This window comes from Urocampus carinirostris, chromosome 5 (assembly GCF_059441175.1).
Source record: "Urocampus carinirostris isolate Australia breed hairy pipefish chromosome 5, RoL_Ucar_1.0, whole genome shotgun sequence".
Classification (NCBI taxonomy): domain Eukaryota; kingdom Metazoa; phylum Chordata; class Actinopteri; order Syngnathiformes; family Syngnathidae; genus Urocampus; species Urocampus carinirostris.
In genome coordinates this window covers 10016706-10039781 of record NC_142353.1, presented here as the reverse complement: position 1 = coordinate 10039781, position 23076 = coordinate 10016706, and the positions used below count along the sequence as shown (strand labels likewise).

General features: G+C 41.0%; 1 protein-coding gene across 3 annotated transcripts in view; it reads right to left on the bottom strand.

The window, feature by feature from the left end:
* Nucleotides 1-1044: 1044 nt before the first annotated feature.
* grin1b (glutamate receptor, ionotropic, N-methyl D-aspartate 1b) overlaps nucleotides 1045-23076 on the bottom strand; it is a 36351-nt gene continuing 14319 nt past the window's right edge. For 2 of the 3 annotated variants that reach the window (XM_088335630.1, XM_088335631.1), the window contains 11 exons: nucleotides 21777-21912; nucleotides 21586-21713; nucleotides 16496-16660; nucleotides 16304-16422; nucleotides 12220-12332; nucleotides 12003-12151; nucleotides 10799-10956; nucleotides 8831-8992; nucleotides 8654-8763; nucleotides 8446-8591; nucleotides 1045-7278 (listed from right to left, as the gene is read on the bottom strand). In XM_088335630.1, coding sequence (XP_088191756.1) covers nucleotides 7213-7278; nucleotides 8446-8591; nucleotides 8654-8763; nucleotides 8831-8992; nucleotides 10799-10956; nucleotides 12003-12151; nucleotides 12220-12332; nucleotides 16304-16422; nucleotides 16496-16660; nucleotides 21586-21713; nucleotides 21777-21912 — 1452 coding nt within the window. In that variant the 3' untranslated portion in view covers nucleotides 1045-7212. Of the gene's footprint in view, nucleotides 7279-8445; nucleotides 8592-8653; nucleotides 8764-8830; nucleotides 8993-10798; nucleotides 10957-12002; nucleotides 12152-12219; nucleotides 12333-16303; nucleotides 16423-16495; nucleotides 16661-21585; nucleotides 21913-23076 lie in introns of all 3 variants that reach the window. The other variant, XM_088335629.1, reaches the window with a different exon arrangement.

Sequence of the window (23076 nt, the reverse complement as noted above, 5' to 3'; positions counted from 1 at the left end):
CATTTTTTAGTTTGTTGATGAACAAGAATAGTGGAAGATAAAATTGGTCAGTTATACGATTAAAATGTCTATCCATGTTGTATATTTGGACTGGTGTAAAATGACAGCTCTGTTGGATATAAAAAAAATATCGTGCGAGTCATTAATCTTGGTGTGGCACACTGATTTACAAGGAAATTTGAAAGTGGCACTCCACACCCAAAAGGTTGCTGACCCCTGTCTTAAAGGGACAATGTGTAATATTTAGTGCCTCCTAGTGGTAATAAACAAACCCTTCATTCTTTAAAAAATATTGATTTGAAAAATAGGCAAAAATACGAGAACTATCGTTCTGATGTTAATTTTTATAAAAAAAAAATCATAAGTCGAAAAAAATTGTACTCCTTTACGTAGAGGTCGCCGCCATGTTTGTCTGGGATCTTCCTCAAACGCTATGCTCCGTGGCACTGTTTTTTTTGTCCGCATTGGACAACATTGCCATCAGGTGGTTAGATATTTTAACATTACAATAAAGCGAGTTTTACTAATTTTTTCTAGTTTTGCAAGGAAAATAATGTTTTAAAATTTGATATGAAAAAAATGCAAAAAAATGGTTAGAGAAAAATATTTCACTATGTTTTACTTTTTCCGTTTTTTTGAAAACTAAAATAATGTAATAATAATTTAAAGCAGCAGAAACATGTGCAAGATTTTGACTTGATTTGCCTTTTTTGCAGCGCGATCTATGACTGGCATTTTAACAGCTTTTGTCAATAGCTGCTAAAGTTAGCCACTTATATCAACCCTGACTAACTCCAGCTATTCGCTCTTTTCAGACGCACGGGCTACATACAGCTCTCTTAGGCTTTTCTTTTTAGCTGCGTAGAATTATCTACCCAAACGAAAAAACTTACTAAATATACTGTACGACCTCATGAAAAGATATTTAGTTTATAAAAGAAAAAAAAATGTAATTTGCTGCCAACTACTGGCTTGGATGAACATTTCACTGGATCGGATCATTTGAATAGTTTTTTCAAAGAACCCGCCAAAAATCAGACAGTCTACATTCTTGAACGTCATCGTCTTTATTTTGGACACATCAACAACACTTTTGAACTCAAGTAAAAAAAAAAAAAAACACAACACTTGCGCCCCCTCCTAATCAGAAAAGGTAGCGCTTTTTAGCACAGAAACATTACTGAGCTAAAAGTTAGCATATTGCTACACCGACGGGTTAAGATGCTGGCAAGTTGTTGAAAATGTTTGGCTTTTGAGATGGAAAATGTAGGAAGATTAGCTTAGCAACATACAAACATTTCTAGAAACTGCAAGGTACAATCACAACTTCTACATTAACGCGTTTATGTTTCATTTTGAAAACAGAACATTAACTCGGGCTTCATATTTTCAGCTGGTTTTCTGGTCTTAGAACTGGTGGTGCGAAAATCCAGCTCAGAGGACCAAGGATGTACCCATTCAATTTTGAAACCAGAACAAGGACCCAAGCTTCTTACTTATTTTAGGGTGTTTATTGGCCTTAAAACTGGTGTCGCAACAATCCAGTCTAAAAGATCGAGGATGCACCCTTTGGATTTTGAAACCAGAACAGTGATAAGGCTACCAATTTGGGGCTGGTTTTCTGGTCTTAGAACTGGTGGTAAAATATACAACTCAAAGGACTAAGGATTAACCATTTGATTTTGAAACCAGAAAAAGAACCCAGTCTTTTTACTTAGTTTGGGTGTTTTTTTTGGCCCTAACACTGGTGGTGCAGAAGTTCAGTTTGAAAGACCAAGGATGCACCTTTAGGATTTTGAAAGCGGAACAGTGATCTTGCTTCATATCTTGGGCTGTTTTTTTGGTTTTGGATTTGATGGTGAATAAAATCCGGCTCGAAGGACTGACGATGTACCCATTCTATTTTGAAACCAGAACAATGACCCGGGCTTCTTACTTATTTTGGGTTGATTTCCCGGCCTTGGAAGTAATGGTGCAAAAGTCCAGTTTGAAGGATCGAGGATGCACCCTTTGGATTTTGAAACCACAATATTGATTTGGAACTGGTGGTACTAAAGTCAAGCTCGAAGGACCAAAAATGCACCCATTGGTTTCTTAACCCAGAACCGGTTTTCGGACTAAGGTTTTCTTTAACCAGTTTTTGGCTTGTCTTCTGGTGCCAGAACTGGTCCAGCTCAAAGGACCAAGGATGCATGCATTGAATTTTGAAACCAGACTATCTGTCTCCGACTCTGGCTTTTTACTTATTTTCAGCTAGTTTTCTAGTCTTAAAGCTGGTGGTGCAAAAGTCCGTCTTTAATGACCAAAGATGGGCCCATTGTAATTTGAAACCAGAACAAGGACTCAGACGTCTCACTTATTTTGGGGCTTGTTTTCTGGTCTTGAAACTTGAAAGACCAAGGATGCATCCAAGATCTGCGGCCTTTTGTTTGTTTACGTCCAGGTGCAACAGCGCATTCATGTTTTGAAGTTAAAATCACAACAGTGTCTGGGGCTTCTTATTTGGGGCCTGTGTTCTGGCCTCAGAACTAGTTCAAGTGCAAAATTCCGGCTCGTAGCACAAAAGAGTTCTTGCTTTTGTTTGTTCACATTTAAGCTCTGCCTATGTCACCACACCCATTTTTCTTGTTAACAAGTGGAGTCCAGTGTAATGTAACTGAATCTGTGCCCTTGGGCCTCCCTAGCAAAAACTAAATGAAAAATAAAAACTGGCTAGTGGACCGGACAATCAGTAGCTGCCATTTGAACTTGAAGGTTGAGTGGAAAGGGGGCACGGCCTAAATTGGGCGCGCCCACAACTTAAAAACAGGAAGAAGGGCTTCCATTTCTAAACCTCATTTTTTCGCATTAGAGACTGATTCATTTTTGTCACTTTGAGATTCTGGTGTTGTGCCGGTCTCTGCCACCAGGGGGCAGTGAAGTTGGGGCAGCATGTAGACGATGACGCTTAAAAGTAAAAAAAAAAAAGTTGCAGACCGTCAATTATATCTGCGTTTACAAGAAAAAAAATGTGTTAAAAAAGTAATTGTATCTTGGTATTTAAGGCCAAAATGGGATCTGCATAAAATTGACCTTTCAAGCCATGAATCTTGAAGTAGCAATCAAGTTTTTGATTGAAAAATGTTGATTATATGTTATTTTTTAAATTGTTTATTTTGACATGTTTTATACTTTCTGTACTTTCATGCCTTATGTTTTAGTGCTTCAGAGGAATTTTGCTTGTTGATGTCTTAAAGATATGATGGAACAGAGTGTTTGGGAGTGTTCTGTTCAGCTAAAGCTAGTTAGCTCAAATGTATCCTGTATTTTCTCTCTTCCATGTTTTGTTCAGTGAGTGTGCCTGCATTAAATTTGATGACCTTGTCATCATGGCACCCTTGATGTTTTTCTGTCCACGTGTACTGATGTTTCTTTTGTTGTCCTTTCACGTTTCGTTTAGTGAGAGCTAGTAAGTGTTCCAACGTATCCTGTGTTCTCTCAATTTTATGTTTTGTTCATCAAGTGGGCCTCCAATAGATTTCATGGTCTCATCATAAGAGCCCTCGCGTTGCTGTTCTGTCCACCTGTTGTGTCATTTATTTCATGTTTCGTTCAGTTAGTGTGCCTGTGTTTTATTTGACGGTCTCGTCATCATGGCACCCTCATTGTTGTTGTGTCCATGTGTGGAAATGTTTCTTGTGTTTCCCTTTTAATGTATTGTTCTGTTAGAGATAGTTGGAACATGATGTAGTTGTTATATCCACTTGTGTGTATGTTCTTCCTTCTGTTTTCTGCTCGGTTGGAACGAGTTGGGTTTCCAACATATCCAATGTTGTCTTAGTTTCATGTTTTGCTCAGTTAAAGTTGGTTAGCAAGCCGCATTAGGCTTAATGGTCTTGTTGTTTTGGTCCATGTGAGGTAATATTTCTTGTGACATCTAACTTACATTTTCTGTCCAGTTAGAGCAAGGTAGTGTTCCAACAAATCCAGTGCCGTCTCCTTTTCATGTTTTGTCCATTTCGTGATCATGCATTATGTTTGATGGTCTGATTATTATCGCACTTTCGTTGCTTTCTGTCCATATGTGGGAAGTTTTCCTCTGTCTCCTTCATATTTTGTGTTACAGCTTGTTAGTGTTGTGGCATGATGCAGTTGTTCTATCCATGCGGTATGTTCTCTCTCTCTGTTTAATTTAGGTAAGAGCTAGCAGATATTCCAAAATTTCCTATGTTGTCTTCCTTTCATGTTTTGTTCAATTATAGCTAGTAAGAATGAGCTGCATTATATTAAGTGGTGCTGTCATAATAGGAATGTTACTTTTGTCATCATCCTATCATGTTTTATTCAGTACGAGTTAGTGTTGCAATATACCTTGTGTTGTCTTACTTTTGTGTTCTGTTCAGTTAGTGTGCCTGCATTTTATTCAATGGTTTCATTGTGATGATACTCTTTGTTGTTCTGTCGGTTGCAGGAAAAAATTATTGTGTCGTTTTCTGTTCATTTTTTTCTTCTGTTAGAGCTGGTTGGTGTTGGAACATGATGTAGTTGTATTATTTCTGTGTGAGTAAATATGTGAGTAATCTTCTGTGTTCTGTTCAGCTAGAACTAGTTGGTATTCAGACATATCTTATGTTGTCTTCCTTTCGTGTTTTGTTCAGTTACTGCTAACTGGAATGGGCTACATTAAATTTAGTTGTCTGGTCGTAATGGCACTTTTGTTGTTGTTCTGTCCATCTGTGGGAATGTTTCTTGGGTTGTTCATTTTCATGTTCTGTTCTGTTAAAACTAGGCACTCTTCCAATATATCCTGCATTGTCTTCTTTTAATGTTTTGTCCTGTTAGTGGCCCTGCATTATATTGGATGATCTTGTCGTCATGGCACTATTGTTGTTATTCGTCCATATGTGGGAAAGTTTCTTGTGTCGTCTTACTTTTATGTTCTGTTCAGTTAGAGCCAGTTAGTGTTCCATCGTTGTTTCATGGTCTTGTCGTCCTGGGCTTTCTTAGTTGTTCTGTCCACGTGAGAAATGTGTCTTGTGGTGTCCTTTTTTATATTTTGTTCTGTTAGAGCTGGTTGGTTTTGGAACAAAGTGTAGTTATTCTATCCCCGTGTGAGTATTTTCCATAAGTCCCATTCTCTTCTTGTTTTGTTCAGTTAGAACAAGTTGACTTTCCGAAACACCCTTCATTGTCAGCTTTACATATTTTGTTCTGTGCAAGCGGGTTGTTTCTTCAAATTTTGTGTCTTCTTCTTTCATGTTTTTGTCCAGTTAGTGTTTCAACCTGACGTAGCGCAGATGCATCGTCCAGCCTTCGTTCGGACCTTGATGTCTTTGAATTCTGAAGATCGTAGTAAACTTCCTTGTTTAGTTTCTGCACACCTTCCAATACTTTTCTAAAAACATATTTTCTCTACGTTAATGGGATCAACTTCCCCGGCCACGATGGAACCTCACATCATGACTTAATTTAATCTATCAAGTTATTACAGTGTTCTAAGATTGATTTGGGTTGGTTATTTTGGGTTCTAATTGAGTTAAAAGAAAAAAATATATATTTGCAAAAAAAAGTGCTTTGTCATCGTCTTCATACTTTTGTGTGCTGGTGTGTTTCTCAATTTCAAAATAAAAGGAGATAAATTCAGAAGTCCTGTACACCACCAAAAGAACATCATCATTAAATATCTTCATCGTACAAAAAAAGCTAAGCTCATATTTACAAAGCTGTGAATAGAACATCGATCTTATGTACACTAACTTTACTGTGCTAGAACAGTGAGGTGATGATGTCATGACCTGGAAAATACAGGTGCTTCTATTATTAAACAACATTAGTCTAGCGTGTGGCATCAGTTTGGACGTCTTGAATAGAATTTTGCTATTTTGCTTTTGCCGGGCAGGCTGGTCGTTTTAATCCTTTGTAACAAGTGGGCGACCATCTTGGATTATGAGCCAAAATGGCGACATTAGCACAAGAATAATTAAACCTGATGCACGGCAAAATACTTATTTGCCACAATATCATGTCATTAAAAGCAGGACTATTTCCTCAAATTTAAGGAAGTTTACCAACCTCAGGCGGCTAGATTGGCAGTGCAGTTTCGGTCAGACAAGGAATTATTTTTCTGGTTCACTATTTTCCGATGAAATATCTGGTATTTTGAGTTTTGAGATACGCATAGAAAATATTGTGATCTACACTCTCATATGATCAGGATTTATCGTTGCAGCTAGTGGCTGCATCGTTCTGGATACTCAGATTGCCCAATTCGGTGTTGTTGACAAGATGGGTGCTCCCGATGTCAAAAACGTTATTTAAGCGTTTGGATTGGCCGGAAGGATCCGTGGAAACTTGGGCGATTGGACAAGGATGTTTGAAATAAGACTGGTTCATGATTTTAAATCGTCGAAGGGATAATATTGTGGATAAAACCATTAATTTTGCAAAAATTTTGAAGGAACACCTGGAAAGGATGTCGTGTTGTATTCTATTAACTGTCCTGAGAAGAATTGTGTGACTAAGAACATTTTGGACACTCACGTTTGCCAAATATGGTGTTGTTGAGCAACTGTTTTTTGTTTTTTCACCAGTACTGAAAAAGCAACCGCACACCGTGTTGTGGCTTTCTTCTTGACAGAATATTAAACCAACAAAACGTATTTGGTTTCAGGGTTGGAGTGGCTGAAACAGCTGAAAATACATACGCTTTTCAATATGGGAAATACGTTAGTTTTTTTAGAGTTATATCATGAATTTCATTTTTAGTTGCCAACGAATTGGCGGCCGTTTATCATAAACGCCACGCCTGGAAAGCAGAAGCTGCACATTTTCGTCACCAAAAACGACCAAACATGCTAACACTACTACTGCTAAGGGAAAGCGCTACGTGTGGCTAACGGGCCCAAAAAGAAATGTGGAAAATGTGTCGAGGCATGTGTCGATTGGCCAGTGGAGGTAGACAGAGTGACATCTTCAAACAAATCTGACATCATCAATCCCAGCATGACGAGAGAGCATTTGGGGGCGGAACCTCACAGGGGTGGAGTAAGCGTCACTCCTAAATATAAGTGCCGCTGTTGCTCTTTTGCTACATGGCTCGGAAAATCATCAGGTAAACGAAACCATGTCACTTCCTGTTTGCACTAGCTCCGCCCACCCAATCCAAGGCTGGGAAACACGAGAACACTGACGCTACGAAATCAAATCACGTGTGTGTGAAAGTGGGCGCGGCCTTCAGACCACGGTGCTGACAGAAGGGTCTGATAGGTTGATCTGACCGGTGATGTCCGTTGGGTACGGCTGCAAGAAAAGGTGTGGCGTTATTGGGGTTATTCATTCAACGCCGAAACTGGCGTATTGTTCTTTGCTAACATACAAGTCCAGGGGACGGGAAGTTTTTTTACTCAAAGACCCATGAAAGCAAAATACAGTACTGTAATCTCTTGTTTTTCGTAGGGGTTGCGTTTAAAAAAAAAAGTAATGCCATATTTAAAACCCATGAAGTAGAATTATTTATTTATTTGTTAAATACTCTATAATCAGGGACGCTATACATTTCAATGTCAAAAAAGAAGCAAGTGTCTGGGTCATTTCATATCAAAACTTATGGTTATTTAAATACATGTAAACTAAATGCTCTCTTCTGCCGCTAAAAGGTAGTGTTGAGTTTGTATGGGGTGGTTAGTTGGCTCAGGTGTAAAACTTAACAACTTTCAATGCCAAAAATGAAAATCTTTTATCCCCATTGTTTATAAATGAATGCATACATGCCAACCTCATGACATTATTACATGAGATTTTTACGTAAGAAACAAAATGTCTTTAGAATATCAAAATAAATGTGCTTGTTTAAAACTGGAAGTGGCAAACATTTATCAAAATGGAAATCTAACAATTATTGGAGCGGTTTATTCATGCACAAACTACTTGTTTCAAACTAAAGCAGTCGTAGACTAAAATACTTGTCTCGAGTCAAGTTTTTTTTTGTTGCTTTTTAAATGTGAAATAGCGGTTGATTTCTATTTTTAAATTAGTTGACATTTTTGAGGGGCGGAAAGCAGTAGTTTTGATGCAGTAGTGTTGTGTTTTTAAAATATTCTTTGTCATCTGTTATTAAAATATGTAGGGTTGGTTATGAATGCAGGCTGAATGAAAAAGCATATTAGTGAAAAACAAAGCTTAACATTTGGAATTGACATTCTTTTACTGATCCGGCCCGCCTCAGAACCGAAAATCTAGATTAAAAAATATATATATATAGCCAAACCTGTATGACTTCCTTGCCCAACATATTTTGGACCGAACATATGGCTTACTGTGTTGCTTTAGCTGGGGATACACAAAAATTGAAAATTCACAGAGAAGACTACAATGGCCATTGTATTATCTTAACAGCCATACGTTCCCGACCCCTGTACTAACCTTTTCTTCATTTATTGTGAAAACTAGCATTGTGCGATGAATTACCTGCAGGTTCTTCCTCCAGACGTTTACGGCAGCGAAGGCCAACTGCATCTGCTTGCGCCGGGCGTCCTTGTGGCGCTTGTAGGCGATCTCGATGAAGATGAGGAAAATGCCGGCCACGATGCCCCCTGCTACCAGCATGAAGACGCCTGGGGGTGCGGGAAAATGTGGGCGGGTGCTGGACCACCAAGGTTATACCTACAATGCTTACCGGCCATGTTCTCGAAGGTGAGCGTGGCGGGCGCGTTGCTCCTAGAGTCACACTCCTGATAGCGCACCCACGTCTTGTCCAGGTCCTCCATGAAGCCGTTCTCGTGAGAGCTGAAAACCACCGGCAAAGGTTGTTAGTCTACCAGTGGCAGCAGATATGGGGGGCGGCGGCGCTCACCTGAGAATGGCCAGGGACACGTTCTGCTTCCAGGGGCTGTCCTTCCTCATCCCGATGCCGAAGCCCGAGCGGAAGAAAAGTTCCCCGGTCGTCACCAGGTCGCACTTCTGTGACGCCTCGAACTCCAGGACGGCGCTGTCCCAGATGAAGGCGTGCAGTTTGCTGTGGAGCCAAAACAAACAAACTCACTTAATGCTACTTTGGTTAATGTTAATGATTCTATGGCACCCCTACAGCCTACATTTTAGCTGAAAAGGCATTTCCCCTGGTTTGCTAAAGAATCAATTAATAAATAAGTGAAAGGAATATCCCTTAACATTCAATTCAAACGTAGTAAAAAATTTACTTGTGCCTAACCGTTCCAAGGACTTATCTCAGTTTTGTCCAATAATTGAGCTTATTCATAAACACAAACAAAAGCTGCACAGAAGTTTGTAAACAAAATTTTTGGCAATTGTGAAGTAGCTTTTTTGTTATTGTTACCTATGCGGTGGGATCGAAATGTGATACTAGGTAAGTGTGTGCGATGGGTCTGTAGGGTCTTTGTACTAAGCACTGTTAATCTGGCCTACCAAAGTGACACAGATAATGACGTCTCTAATTGGACCTTGGCCAACTCTGTGAATATAGTATGTTAATCCGCTCGACAATGATCGGCATAGGAACGCATTTTCTGGTGCCACTGAGATCTAGCTTCAAAGCCAAAATGCCTTCTTAGCCAACAGCCCCACCGAACAACCACACTTGAGAATGAATTGATCCATCTGACGTCATCTGAGATGAAAAAATTGTTGGATGTGGGTGCTGGACATTGCCTCTCACTTAGGCTGGGTCTATACTGCAGGGAAATCGGATTTTTCTGCATGGAAGCGACCTGTATCCGATCTGTTAAAGTCTGCCTGAACGTAACATATCTGATTTTTTCACACCATACCCAGGCCGCTTTCATATGTTGTCCTAAATCTGATACATATCTGATCTCTCGGATGGGACTTCTGTCTGAACAGTCAAGGCGCATTCATGTGACCTGCACATAATCGATAGACTGCAGACGTCACTATTCTGCCTTCAACCGGGCGGGAGGAAGCGGCGAATTCGACAACCACGGTGGACGAAAACTCGGAGTGTCATGAATTTACACATTCATAGAAATTAAACACTTGTTTATTTTGTAAATCACGGAACAGCCAACATCCCATCGCATACAACTTGATCCCTAATATGTTGCTTGACGTCACTGCTGTGAACAACTATGGCGCTCATTGATAAAGTGATAGTATTCTCGACAGGTAGTTAACAATATTAACATTTAAATCACAACCCACGGACAGCATTTAATGGCAAGAAAGCGATATATGGGGGGACAACGCTGTCAACATCCATGAGTGCTTCCGCAAACATGAGCGCCTTGCATGTGACGTCACGTGTCCTTTTCTGCACATGCAGATTAGTTGTGGCATTTGTACAGGAGATGAAGTCCCATACAAGTCACATTTAGTTGAAAATGTGAACGATCTCACTAAAATATTGTGCTTCACCATGAAATCGGAATAGAGCATTAAGCTCTGCAGTGTGAACCTAGCCTAAGTCTTGTCAGACCCTTGTAACTTTAGCAGAGCACAGCCTAGCAGAGACTTGCTGGACAAACATGGCGGTGACCTTAGCTAGGGATTCCACTATGTGAAAGAAAAACTTTTTGACCAATGATTTTTTTTTTTTAAATAAAAATTAACATCGCTATGATAGTTCAGCATAAGTGTGAAGCACAATGTGAAGCACTTCCGGAGATGTTCAGTTACGTCTTAGTAAATTCCCTATTAAGTTATAGACCACATATGGTCGCGTAATAGTGCTTTAGAATCTATCAATTAAATGCTTGGAGAGAAGCACATCGGAGTTAGTGTAAGTGACTGATGCCTCACAGTCAAATATAGCGTCTTGGTCAAGAGTGTAGCCGTCAGAACTAACTTGTCTCGTACGGCCTGGATGGCCTCAGCGGCGCTTTCGTAGTTGTGCTTCTCCATGTGGCGGTACATGGTGCTTAGCTCCACTTGGCGCCGGAAGTAAATGTCCACGGAACTCTGCTTGACCGTGGCGTAGATGAACTTGTCGGACGGGTTCCGCAGCTGCCGCCAAAAGACGAAAAACCAGCACCGCCATTAGCCGGGTTTACGAGCGCAAAGGCTGCCTATTCGCCAGGTTCGGCCCGCCAACAAAAATAATACTCAAGTTGTAAAAAGAAGCCAAGTCCAGTTTCCTGATTTGACTCATTGGATTAGAGTTGACCTTTTGCCATTTTTGTTGAAGCAACACAAACCCTCTAAATGCTTACCCTAACTCCTAACTCCCGTAAGCCTTACCCCAACCCCTAATTTCTAAACCCTAACCCTCCATCCTTAAGCCCTAACCCTAACCTTCAAAACGTAACACCCTCTTATTCTAACCATTGAATCCATACCCTTAAACCCTAACCCTCCCCTCAAACCCTAAACTTCTAAACATAACCCTTAACCAATTAAACCTACCCACCAACACCAACTCATAACCCCCTAACCCCTCAACACCTCCAGCCCCTCACGCCTCTCTAACCCTGAACCTAAAACCCTCTAATCTGAACCCTTAAAATCCTTACCTTACCAACATTAACCATCTATATGTTATCCTAGAGCCCTAACCCCTCTAACATTAACCCTTTAACCCTTGCCCTAACCCCTTAACTCCATACCTTTCTAACTACCTAACTCTAACCTCTAATCCATAACCCTCATCCCCAAATTAAGCCCAAACCCTCTAACCCTAAAGGCAAACCCATCAACTTTAACTCCTAACCCCCAAATTTAACCATCTAACCCTAACCATTATTCTAAACCCTAATCTCAAATCCAAACCTACCCTCCAACCTTAACACTAACCACCTGACCACCTTAACCCAAACCATAAACCTTAATCCTAGCCCATGTCGGTCGGACATGTTACCGTGGAGACACCGGGACTCGGTCATGAAGATGAGGATGATGACAAGGTGGTCAAGGAAGGCTTGACAGGGGAACCAGGAGACGAAAGTGGAGGGAAGAAGGGTGGAGCCACCATCTGACGAGGACACGTAACCATGACGATGACAGTATGATGATGAGGAAGGTGAAGGTGACCCCGTCCGACAAGCGTAGCTGACCCTGGGGTCGTTGATGCCAGTGATGCGCTCCTCAGGCCGGTCCAGCACCAGGAAGGCGGCCAAGTTGGCCGTGTAGGACGCTACGATGATCATGGCGAAGCCCGCCCACACCATGCCCAGGATCCGGGCCGAAAAACTCCTTGGGGCTCCTGGAGTCAGGGGGCAGAGACAGCGTCAGACACAAGCAGGCAGCAGGTGGCGGCGCAGCACACCTCACCTTCTCCGATCCCGGAGTTGAGGAGTACGCCCCAGGAAAACCACATGGCCGAGGACAAGGTGAGGGCGTCTTCTTCTTCTTCTTCGCTGTTAACTTTGAACCTTCCGAAAGGGCTGTGGACACACAAAACACGCTAACATTTACATCAGTTCCTGCAAAGTACCCCTTCCCTTTAGACAGGACTTTGACGATACATATACACTAAAAACAAGAACAGAAGCAAATAACTGTGTGAACACAAAGACCATAAACAAACAATGGGATTGTGGGTTTTAACATCAGTATCCTGTAGAACTCCCATCATCTCCACAAGGGGATTTCCAATTACCGTATTTTCCGCACTATAAGGCGCACCTAAAAGCCTTTATTTTTTTCAAAAGCTGACGATGCGCCTTATAATACAGTGCGCCTTTTTTATGGATCAATATTACCGGTGAGTCGCAAAGTCTTGCAACTAATGCAGCAGCCGCCGACTAGATTTTACCCCGAACGCCAAGTAGTCCGGGATTTATTTACCGGCGTTTCATTGGCTAACCAATATGTCAATTACAATTTGAATCCATCACTATTGGCTAAAGTTATTCGGAGGTAAAGGGGGAGGATCCTTTTTATCATTTACAGGCTGGCATAGGCTAAAGCAGGGGTGTCAAAGTCAAATGGACGGAGGGCCAAATAAAACATTTGGCTACAAGCCGAGGGCCGGACTGTCCAATCTTTACTGAAACCAAGATTTAACCTACTGAAAACACAACAAATATATTACAATATGATTGTATAAATAAAGCAATATTTTCTTATGACTCTGTCAGTCATTTTTAATTTCAGCAGGCACAAAATACAAATGTCCTTTATATAAAAAACTCATAACATATCTTATAACAACAACTCATAACCATTTTCTATCATTCAATCATCTGAAATTATTAAAAAGAAATATTGCCTCGAAATACAATAAAATAAAGTGCAAAAATCTCTTGTTACTTAAAACCAATAGCAATCAACACACTGGACCTCATCTGTCCTGCTCAAATGTACATTGACTTTCCTTTCTGGGCTTTCTCTGGGTTAGTGTGAAAAAAAGGAATTACTGATTAACAAATAATAACAATCAAAAGTCATTTTCTCTGCTAAATAGGAGACAATTTTATCAAAAGAATGTTGTCCACATCAAGATCTATTTTCCATGAAAAGCCGAAAAACAAGAAACACTCCCAGGACAGAGTCGGCAAACAAAAACAACATAGTCAACATAGACAATAAAGCTTTAAAATTCCCGAGGGGAACAACAAAAAACAAGACCTTCTTTATGTGCATATTTAACTTTTAAACTTGAACGGAGTAAAAACTTCAAATGTGTAATTGCACAGGAAACATTACTGTATTATTACTGTATTTACATACATTTATATACAGTACTGTATTACTACAACTCTACATTACTTGTTTGAGGCTGACGCTGATACTTTTCCAGCTACCTCCGTGAACATGTACTCCAACTCCCACCTTGTTTGAAAGCCCCGGTTTTCAGTGTCCACCTTCCGTTTAGCCATTGTTGATGGGTATATGTGGGCTAATTTTTGCTGTTATGCTAATGACTGCTGCTGATCGACTGCTGAATAAATCAAACCGCCTCCCGCTTTGCTCCCGCTCGGCGTGTCCCCGTTGCATTGTGGGAAATGTAGTATTCATGCGTACTGCGGGCTGCTGGCTTGCAGCGGCCTGCGGGCCGGATCTAATAATATATTGATTTCGTCACGCGGGCCAGGTAAAACCCTCTCGCGGGCCTAATGTGGCCCGCGGGCCTTGACTCTGACATATGTGGGCTAAAGCGACAAAACAAAGCCTGCAATTGGCCGAAAAAGATGTGTCAATCATCAGTTGAATCGATCACTACTGGCTAAAGTTATTCGGAGGTCAAGGGGCGGATCCTTTTTATCATTTACAGGCTGGCATAGGCTAAAGCGGCAAAACAAAGCCTGCAATTGGCCGAAAAACATGAATGTGAATCACACGTTGGGTTGACGGCATAGAGAAAGCATTTTTTTACTATTCTGTATTTGTAAATATTTTATTCTCCTGGATTTACTACACTCACGGATATAAGAGGACCATGGCTGCACATTATTATTGAACACAACGACTTCAGTGAGCTACTCCGGCTTATATATTTTCCCTGTATCTTGTTTCAGACTGAACTCGATGTTTCTGTGATAAGCGGTGCAGATAATGGATGGAATGGAGTGTCTATTTTTAAATCTAACTCAATTCCAAGTGTTTATTGTCATATGCACAGTAAAGTTGCGAGCGAAAAAGAAAATAGAAACTAAGGAATGGTTGGCATTGAATCCCAAGACTTTAACCTTCCGAATGATATTTGGAACGATGCATTTGAGTGACATCGTACGAACACCGCATCCGCACTTGTTCTCGACACGTATTTGCTTCTTTACAAGCTTTCGGAATGTTAAGGGGGTAATAAGTTTGACTGAACTATCTGACTGTTTTGTCGACGTTCCCATTGTAGCGCCTTATAATCCGGTGCGTCTTATGTATGTCAAATATAGGACCAAAATCTATTTTTTTGGGGTGCGCCCTATAACCCGGTGCGCCTTATAATAATGATCAAAAGCTTGACGTTTTTTATCGTACCATGATGTTATGCCTGCCTCGCCATCGATTTTGATAACGTAATTGACAGGTGTCAAACATGCAGCCCGCGGGCCTCCTCAGGCCCGCCAAGGGTTTTAACCCGGCCCGTGATACATAGCCGAAAGAAGCACAAGAGAACGTGGAGCTGCAGTTTTATATATGGCCACTTGATGTTGCCAAAGCCAGGCACCACTCCAATCCATCTCTCTATGTGACGTCATGTGCTTAATAACAGAAAAACGGCATTACCCATAATGCCTACTGAGCATGCATGCTGTGTCCCCTAATGTTTACAGGTTTATGTTATGGTTTACTTGAGAGTGACGAGAAAGTAAACACCCGCCCAGGCCAACATGCCTCGTCTCAATTTATTCAAAGTAACGCATCGCTTCTGACCGTCAGTAACGGTAATGGTGTTGTAATGGCGAAAAAAAATATTCGTTAGATTACCCACTGACTGAAAAAATAATGCCGTTACATAACGGCGTTAACCATAATAACGTTGTTCCCAATTCTACAAGTGACTAACAAAACTGAAATTCCAAGTTGAAAAAATATTTACGAATTACGAAAGACAGTGTTAATAATATATGAAATAACTTGTTTTTGACCTGAAAAAATGAATAGATATGTAAAAATAAGAAGTATGTATTTTTATATTGTACATCTTTTTATATTTTTGTCAAAATGTTATATCGTTATTCTAAATTGACTGATTTATTAGTTATCATTTTTTTCACATGTATTTAGTTTTTACTGCTGGACACTCTCTGAACTTCTCTCAAGGGGCATCATCCTATTAGGCCTCTACCTGTTTTCGCTAAATATTTGTTGGTCATGTAAAAGTGCCTTAAACGCTGTCAGTACATTTCTGGTAGAGCAGCAAAATGTGGAGAGACAGTGTCAGTGCATGATGCAGCCATTCCCGCATGCATGATCTAAGCTTGATGTCTGTTGTCTTTGTTGTTCTGGACTAAAAGGGGCCCACGAAAAGGGGACCGGCGGTATCTATGTAAATTTGATGAAAAGTTTGTAGATAAAATGGAGAGAGAGCACTAAATAGATGAGAGTGCAAGAGGCTGTTCCTCCCAAATGCATACTGTATTTCAAGCCTGAGAGGCTTGTTCTGGATTGAACAAGGCCTATGGAAAGGGGGCCGGCAGTCTGTGTATAAGCTTGATGCTACATTTATCAATAAAACGCCGGAAGAGCGGCAAATAAGAGAGTGTAAGGACAATATGCTGCTCTTACCGCATGCGTAAATCAAGCTTGATGTCATTTGTCTATGTTGTTCTAGATACAACTAAGCCTGAGTCTTTCTTTACATTGCTTGTGTTTTGACTCAATAGTGTGTAGGTTCACCAACAATTTTTAAATGTATTTTACTAATAAGTTAAACAAATATGATATGAAATACAACAGGAAAGAGTCCTACCTGAATCGGTCTAGTAGGTAGAGCATCACCGCCACCACGTGGACCGACAGGCCGACCAGCAGCCACAAGGTGCTCTGAAATGGCTGCATGAAGGAATCCAGCGTGCTGCGTGGGATTTCCTGCGCACACAAATGCAATGTTCAGCAGCGGGCAATGCGAGGCTCTGCCCAGTTTCCCGTCGACCTCGCCCACCTTCTTAACCAGGATAGTGAGGCCCTGGTACTTGAAGGGCTTAGAGAACTCGATGTACTGAGCACGCTCGTTGTTGATGGTGAGGGGGGCCACAATCATATCGGCCAAGCCCCCCAGGAGCTCACCCATCATGCCGTTCCATTCCTTCTTGTTGCTGTTGTTTACCTGCGGAAAAGGGAGGCGGAGCTTGAATGTGATTTTTTCGGATTTATTCGCTGCCGCCTGTTTGCCTATTTGAGGCTCTTGGTATAAAAAAAAAAATATGAAAATACAAGAACAGAAAAAAATTGCTAGCTATTTGCCCATCGGCCACAGTGAGGGAAACTGGACTGGAGTGGCACCAAAGCAATACCATTCTAATTAGTAGTACAGTACTTTTTCTACTGTGAGACAGCAAATCATCGGGGGGGGGGTTTGGCGGGGGTTGCGTTCCAAAAATTTCCCGCGAGAGTCAAAACCTGCAAAGTACAAAACTTTTCATTTTTTATTTTTACTCAAGAACCAACCCAATTTAAGGCTCAAGTATTTGTTAGAAAAATAAAAGCACTGTACTTCAGAAAAATAGTTTACAATTAATTTCGATATTGTCAAATTACACGCGAAAGGTCCCTGTTCGAGATAGGGTGAAAACATTTGTTGACCTGGAGAGGGATGAGTGCAACTAAAGTGTACTTGCCCAAGACACACCACAGGAAAAGGTGCCTAGTGGTTAAGGGATAAGTATTCTAATTTTAAAAATAATGCTGTTTTATTGCACAACTGTATTAACACAATAATTTAGATAATATCTTGTTGCCATCATGCGGATGTTATGGACAACTGCATTTAACCTCTGGTTCTGGCCACCAGAACGCATTCATTTTTCCATTGTCAAACGTTTTTTTAATAACATCAGGGTTCACTAAAGACCCGCATGAGGCTACACAGCAAGTTTAGTGTGAGGAGAGGTCCAATAAGAATACAGAATACACAATGCACAATGAAAATATGCGAAGCAGCAAAACAGCGATAAGTAAACCGTGATATAGGAAGGGATCTTTACTATTTTAGTTTGGCAGGACATATTAAAAAAGCATGATGGATGGTCTTTGGGTGCTTTGTCTGCTTAGGCCCTTAACGCCTAACCCTAAATCAAACAATAAAGCCTAGCCCTAACGCTAAACCCTATCCTAACCCTTATCACCTAACTGCTAACCCTTGACTCAACCCCTAACCCCAACCCCTAACTTCTAACACTAGCCCCTAACACATTTACTGTCCACCCCTAATCCCTAACCCCTAACTCCTAACATCTAAAGATGGCAGCGCACATGGATGCTGCGGCTCATTGCTCTCCAGCTAATCTTCTATTTATCACCGTCCTCCTGTCTTTTTTGCTTTCTTTTCTGGACACATGCGTGGCCAATAACACTTATAGTCGGGAGGTACTTATTAAATTAGGTGTGAGTCTGAATTTCGACTCTACGGGCACTTTTTATTCCACCTATGATATCCCGAACGAGATACGAAGAGACCCAGGATCTCCGTGGTCGGCCACCCCACCTCCGAAGCGACGAAGGCGCCGTAAAGACAGGAAGCAGAAGCGGGGTGGTCGTGCGGGGAAGTGTGTGAAGTGTGCGAAGCTGAAGGAGCAAGAAGGACACGAAGATGTGTTAATTTAGCCATTATTTCTTCATCAATCTTGCGGGTCAATCGACGCCTGAAATTCAACGCACCTGAAAGGCGACATCTTGTGACGATCTCTACAAAGACTTCAGCTAAGTTAAACGATTCAGCAAAGCTACAATTTGGTCTGTTAAATATTAGGTCGCTTGCTCCTAAAGCTTTACTTGTTGATAATATTATTCGTGATTACAAACTTAACTTGATTGGTCTATGTGAAACTTGGTTGAGACCGGATGAGTTTTTACCGTTAAATGAGGCTTCTCCTCAAGACTACGTGAGCAGCCATGTAGCACGCTCTTTGAAGAAGGGTGGCGGTGTCGCGTTCATTTCTGAAAAAACGCTCAAATTTACTCCTCGTACCTCTAATAATTACAAGGCATTCGAGGCTCTTGTTATGGGGTCCTCTCTATTGTCAATTTATGTAGTAACTATTTATCGCGCACCAGGGCCATACGCAGCTTTCTTAGATGAATTTGCTGAACTTTTGTCTGACCTAGTAACCTATGCAGACAAAATAATAATTATGGGGGACTTTAAATTCATATGAACTCCCCACTCAGTTCACTTACTGTTGTGTTTCGGTCTCTAATTGATACATTTGGTTTTAATCAACTGGTTGATTTGCCAACTCATAAATATGGAAAAACGCTAGATCTGGTTCTGACTCGAGGAGTTTCAACCTCAAACAGGACGGTGTTACCGTGTACTACCGTTATTTCTGATCACTATTTAGTTACATTCGAGGAGCTAGCTAAATGTGTTACTAAAAAAGCTGAAGGATTTAGCGGGCGCAATAAAAGCACTGGCACAGTTTCTGAGCTCTCTGATCTGCTTTCAGGAGCAGTTGCATCCTTTCCTTCATACAAAGGCTCTATCGACTCACTCATGAATGAGTTCAATGCTACCCTGGCTGGTGTCCTTAATTCAGTAGCGCCCATACGACTTAAATCACGAACTAAAAGACGCACTCCTTGGTTTACTGATGAAACTAGATCCCTTAAACAAGAATGCAGGAAATCTGAAAGAAAATGGCGTGCTACCAAGCTTGAGGTTTTCCATCAAACTTGGTGTGACAGCTTGTTAAAGTATAAAGCGGCCTTTGCCTCTGCAAAATCAGCCCACCTTTCGAAGGTGATTGCGTCACAAAAGAACAACCCCAAAATCCTTTTCGACACTGTAGCATCGCTTACTAGGCAACAGATTATCCCAGATAGTTCTACCCATTCAGCCCATGACTTTGTGGTCTTCTTTAATAAGAAGATTCAATGCATACAGGAAGAAATTTCTAAAGACAGTTTTAATACAACACATAACAAAGGGCTGAAATCTATAGATGCACGACATGGTGGCTGTCCAGGGAATTTGTCCCGATTTAGTGAACTGTCACTCGATAATCTTAAACAGGTGGTGAATAAGGCCAAATCGAGGTCTTTTTGGGGTCCTTGAACTTTCAGTTCTAAAAATTATAAACATAACATATCACTCTCCTCAGGTGTAGTTCCAGCGGACTTAAAAGCCGCCGTTATTAAACCCACACTGAAACGGCCCAACCTTGATCCAGAAAGCTTATGTAATTATAGACCTGTGTCAAACCTACCGTTTCTTTCTAAAGTACTTGAAAAAGTAGTGGCACAGCAGCTGAATGATTTCATATCCGAGAACAATCTTTTTGAATCAATGCAATCAGGATTCAGGGCTAACCATTTTACTGAGACAGCTCTGATTAAGGTAAACAATGATCTCCTACTGGCATTGGACTCTGGCGCTTCATCACTTTTGCTGCTGCTGGACCTTAGTGCTGCTTTTGACACAGTGGACCAAAATATCCTACTAGAACAGTTGGAAAAATGGATTGGTCTCTCAGGAACCGTCCTCTCATGGTTCAGATCCTACCTCTCAGATAAGACGCACTGTGTTAAATATGGCGAAATGACATCTGAGCCCTTTAGTGTTAACTGTGGTGTTCCGCGGGGTTCAGTGCTTGGCCCCCTTCTTTTCAGCATTTACATGCTTCCATTAGGTGATATTATTTGCAAGTATAATATCAGTTTCCACTGCTACGCAGATGACACTCAACTATATCTTCCGTTGGAGGAATCTGCCACACTAAATTGTGGAAATTTGGAGGCCTGCCTCACGGAGATAAAAGAGTGGATGTCACTCAATTTCTTGTGTCTCAACCCTGAAAAGACCGAAATGTTAGTTATTGGTCCATCTAAATGCCGTGACTTACTCTCAAAAACTGCTGTGAACATTGACAAATGTCACATCACACAGAGTGACTCAGTTAAAAATGTAGGTGTCATATTTGAGCCCGATCTGTCCTTACAAACACATGTGAAGAAAATTCCTAGAACCGCTTTCTTCCATCTTCGCAACATTGCTAAAATTCGTCCTATACTGTCTCAGTCGGATGCGGAGATCATAATTCACGCGTTTGTTATCTCCCGTCTCGATTACTGTAATGCACTACTCTCCGGTCACCCGAAGTCCAGAATCAAGAGTCTTCAGCTGGTACAAAATGCTGCAGTGAGGCTTTTAACTATGACAAAAAAGTCCGATCACATCACGCCGATTTTGGCTAACCTGCATTGGCTCCCTGTTAGCCTAAGATGTGATTTCAAGGTTCTCTTAGTATTATACAAAAGCATAAATGGACTTGCTCCCTCGTGTCTTTCAGATCTGATTTCCCCCTATGTTCCGGTCCAAAGCCTTGGTTCTGAGAGCGCCGGTATTTTGGTTATCCCAAGAGCCAAGAAGTGTTCTGCTGGTTCGAGAGCGTTCTCCATCCGGGCACCGGTGCTGTGGAATGCTCTCCCCCCTGAGATCCGTTCTGCAACCTCAGTGGAAATGTTTAAATCTAAGCTTAAAACACACTTCTACTCTATAGCATGTGAATAACCTATACTTTTTGTGGACAATATCTCTGTATTATTTGTGATTGCAACATCCTTTGCTGTCTGGTAATCCTGAAAGGGGGATGCTACATGTGCGTTCCCTTCTCAACGTTTCTTCATTTTCCTCATAGATAGATAGATAGATAGATAGATAGATAGATAGATAGATAGATAGATACTTTATTCATCCTCGCAGGGAAATTCACATAAAAATGTTGAGGTTTTTAAGTTTTTCCTTGCCCTCATGTTGGTTCCAGATCAGAGGATGATGTAATAATAGTCTGAAAAATAGTCTGTGTAATAACCAGTGCAGCCCTTTGAGACTCTTTGTGATTAAGGGCTATACAAATAAAAATGACTTGACTTGACTTAACCCCTAGCCCCTAACCCTTAACCTAACCCTAACATAAAAAAACACAAAACAAAGTCAGCTTTCTATGATTTATCTGTAACCCGTAATGCCCAAAAAATAGAACAAAAAAATGGACAAATTCTGTAAAGAAATTGTGTCAAGACTGGGCTTCTCACCCGCTCCTGCGTTCCAAATTTTCCGTCTGCCACCAAGTGAACCTCGTAAGTGAAGTTCATACTCATAGCCAACTTGATGAGGAGGTCCACACAGAAGCCGTAGCAGCACTGCGGGACGCTAGGCTGACCTGGAGCGCAAAAATCCTCAAATACATTTCTGGCTTCCGTGCAAGTACTAGCAAAATCCCTACCGGGGATGGTCCCATTGGGTCCGGTGCAGATGACCTTCTTGATGAGGACGCCATTGACCGTGTATTCCTCCTTGCAGGTTCCGTCCGCCTTGGTGGGCTTCACGTACACGAAGGGCTCTTGGTGGATGGTCACGATCTATGTTAGCACGTTAGCATGTTAACAATTGTGTGGTGTGCTTTCTGTATGTTCATGTTCTGCGTTTTGGTACTTTCAGTGGAATTTTACTGTTCAATGTCTTAATGATGCGATGTCACAATGTGTGTAATATCCTGTCTTCCTTTCATGTTTTGTTCAACCAGTGATTATTTTAACATGATGTGTCATGGTCTTGTCATAATTGTTCTAGCCATGTGTGAGTACCTATCTTAATTTCAGCTTTTGACCAGTTAGAGGTGTTACTGTTCCAACATATCTTGTGTTGTCTCCCTTTCAAAAAAAAATTCGGTTAGTGTTTCTGCATGACATATTTCACGGTCTCGTCGCCAAGGCGATGTCCACTTTCATGTTTTGTTAAGTTTGAGTGAATATTTTAAAGGACCATACGTAGTCTACGTTCACGTTTTTCCAGTTAGAGCTAGTTAGCGTTCCAACCTATACTGCACCATCTCCCTTCCATGTTTTGTACAGTTATACTTTCTATTGTCCTATCCCCAGTTGTCTTCCTTTTCTGATATGTTCCCTTAGAACTAGGTATTGTCTTGATATATCCACTGGTGTCCATTTTTTGTTTCAGGTAGGGTTACTTTTTTTAAACAAATCAATGTAGTCCCCCTTTTTATGTTTGGTTAATTTAAAGTCAGTTAATATTGTGCCGTAGTCTCGTCATCTTGGTTTTCTTGTTATTCCTCTGTCCATGTGTGGGTATAGTCATATTCCGCGAAGATTTAGTTTCAGGTTATGTTCGGTTAATGGTAGTTAGTGTTCCAATATATCCTGTGTTGTCTTTCTTTCATTTCATGCTCAATTACAGCTACTGGATGTGTTTGCATTTTTATATCATGGTCTTGTCGTCATGGCACTCCCATTTTTGTCCTATCCACACACAAGTACTTACCCTATGTTGACAAATTCTATGTTTTTTTACAAGTTAGAGCTAGGTAATCTTCCAACATATCCTTTGACATTCCTTCACTTTTTTCTCAATTAGAGATAATTAGTGTTCCAATATATCTAAATGTATGTTACTTTTTTGTTCAGTTAGAGTTAGTGTTCCAACAAATTCTGCATTGTCTTCCTTTCACGTTTGCTTCAGTTGGAGGTAGTTAGAGATGCAGAATGTGTTGGAACACTGTCCTACTT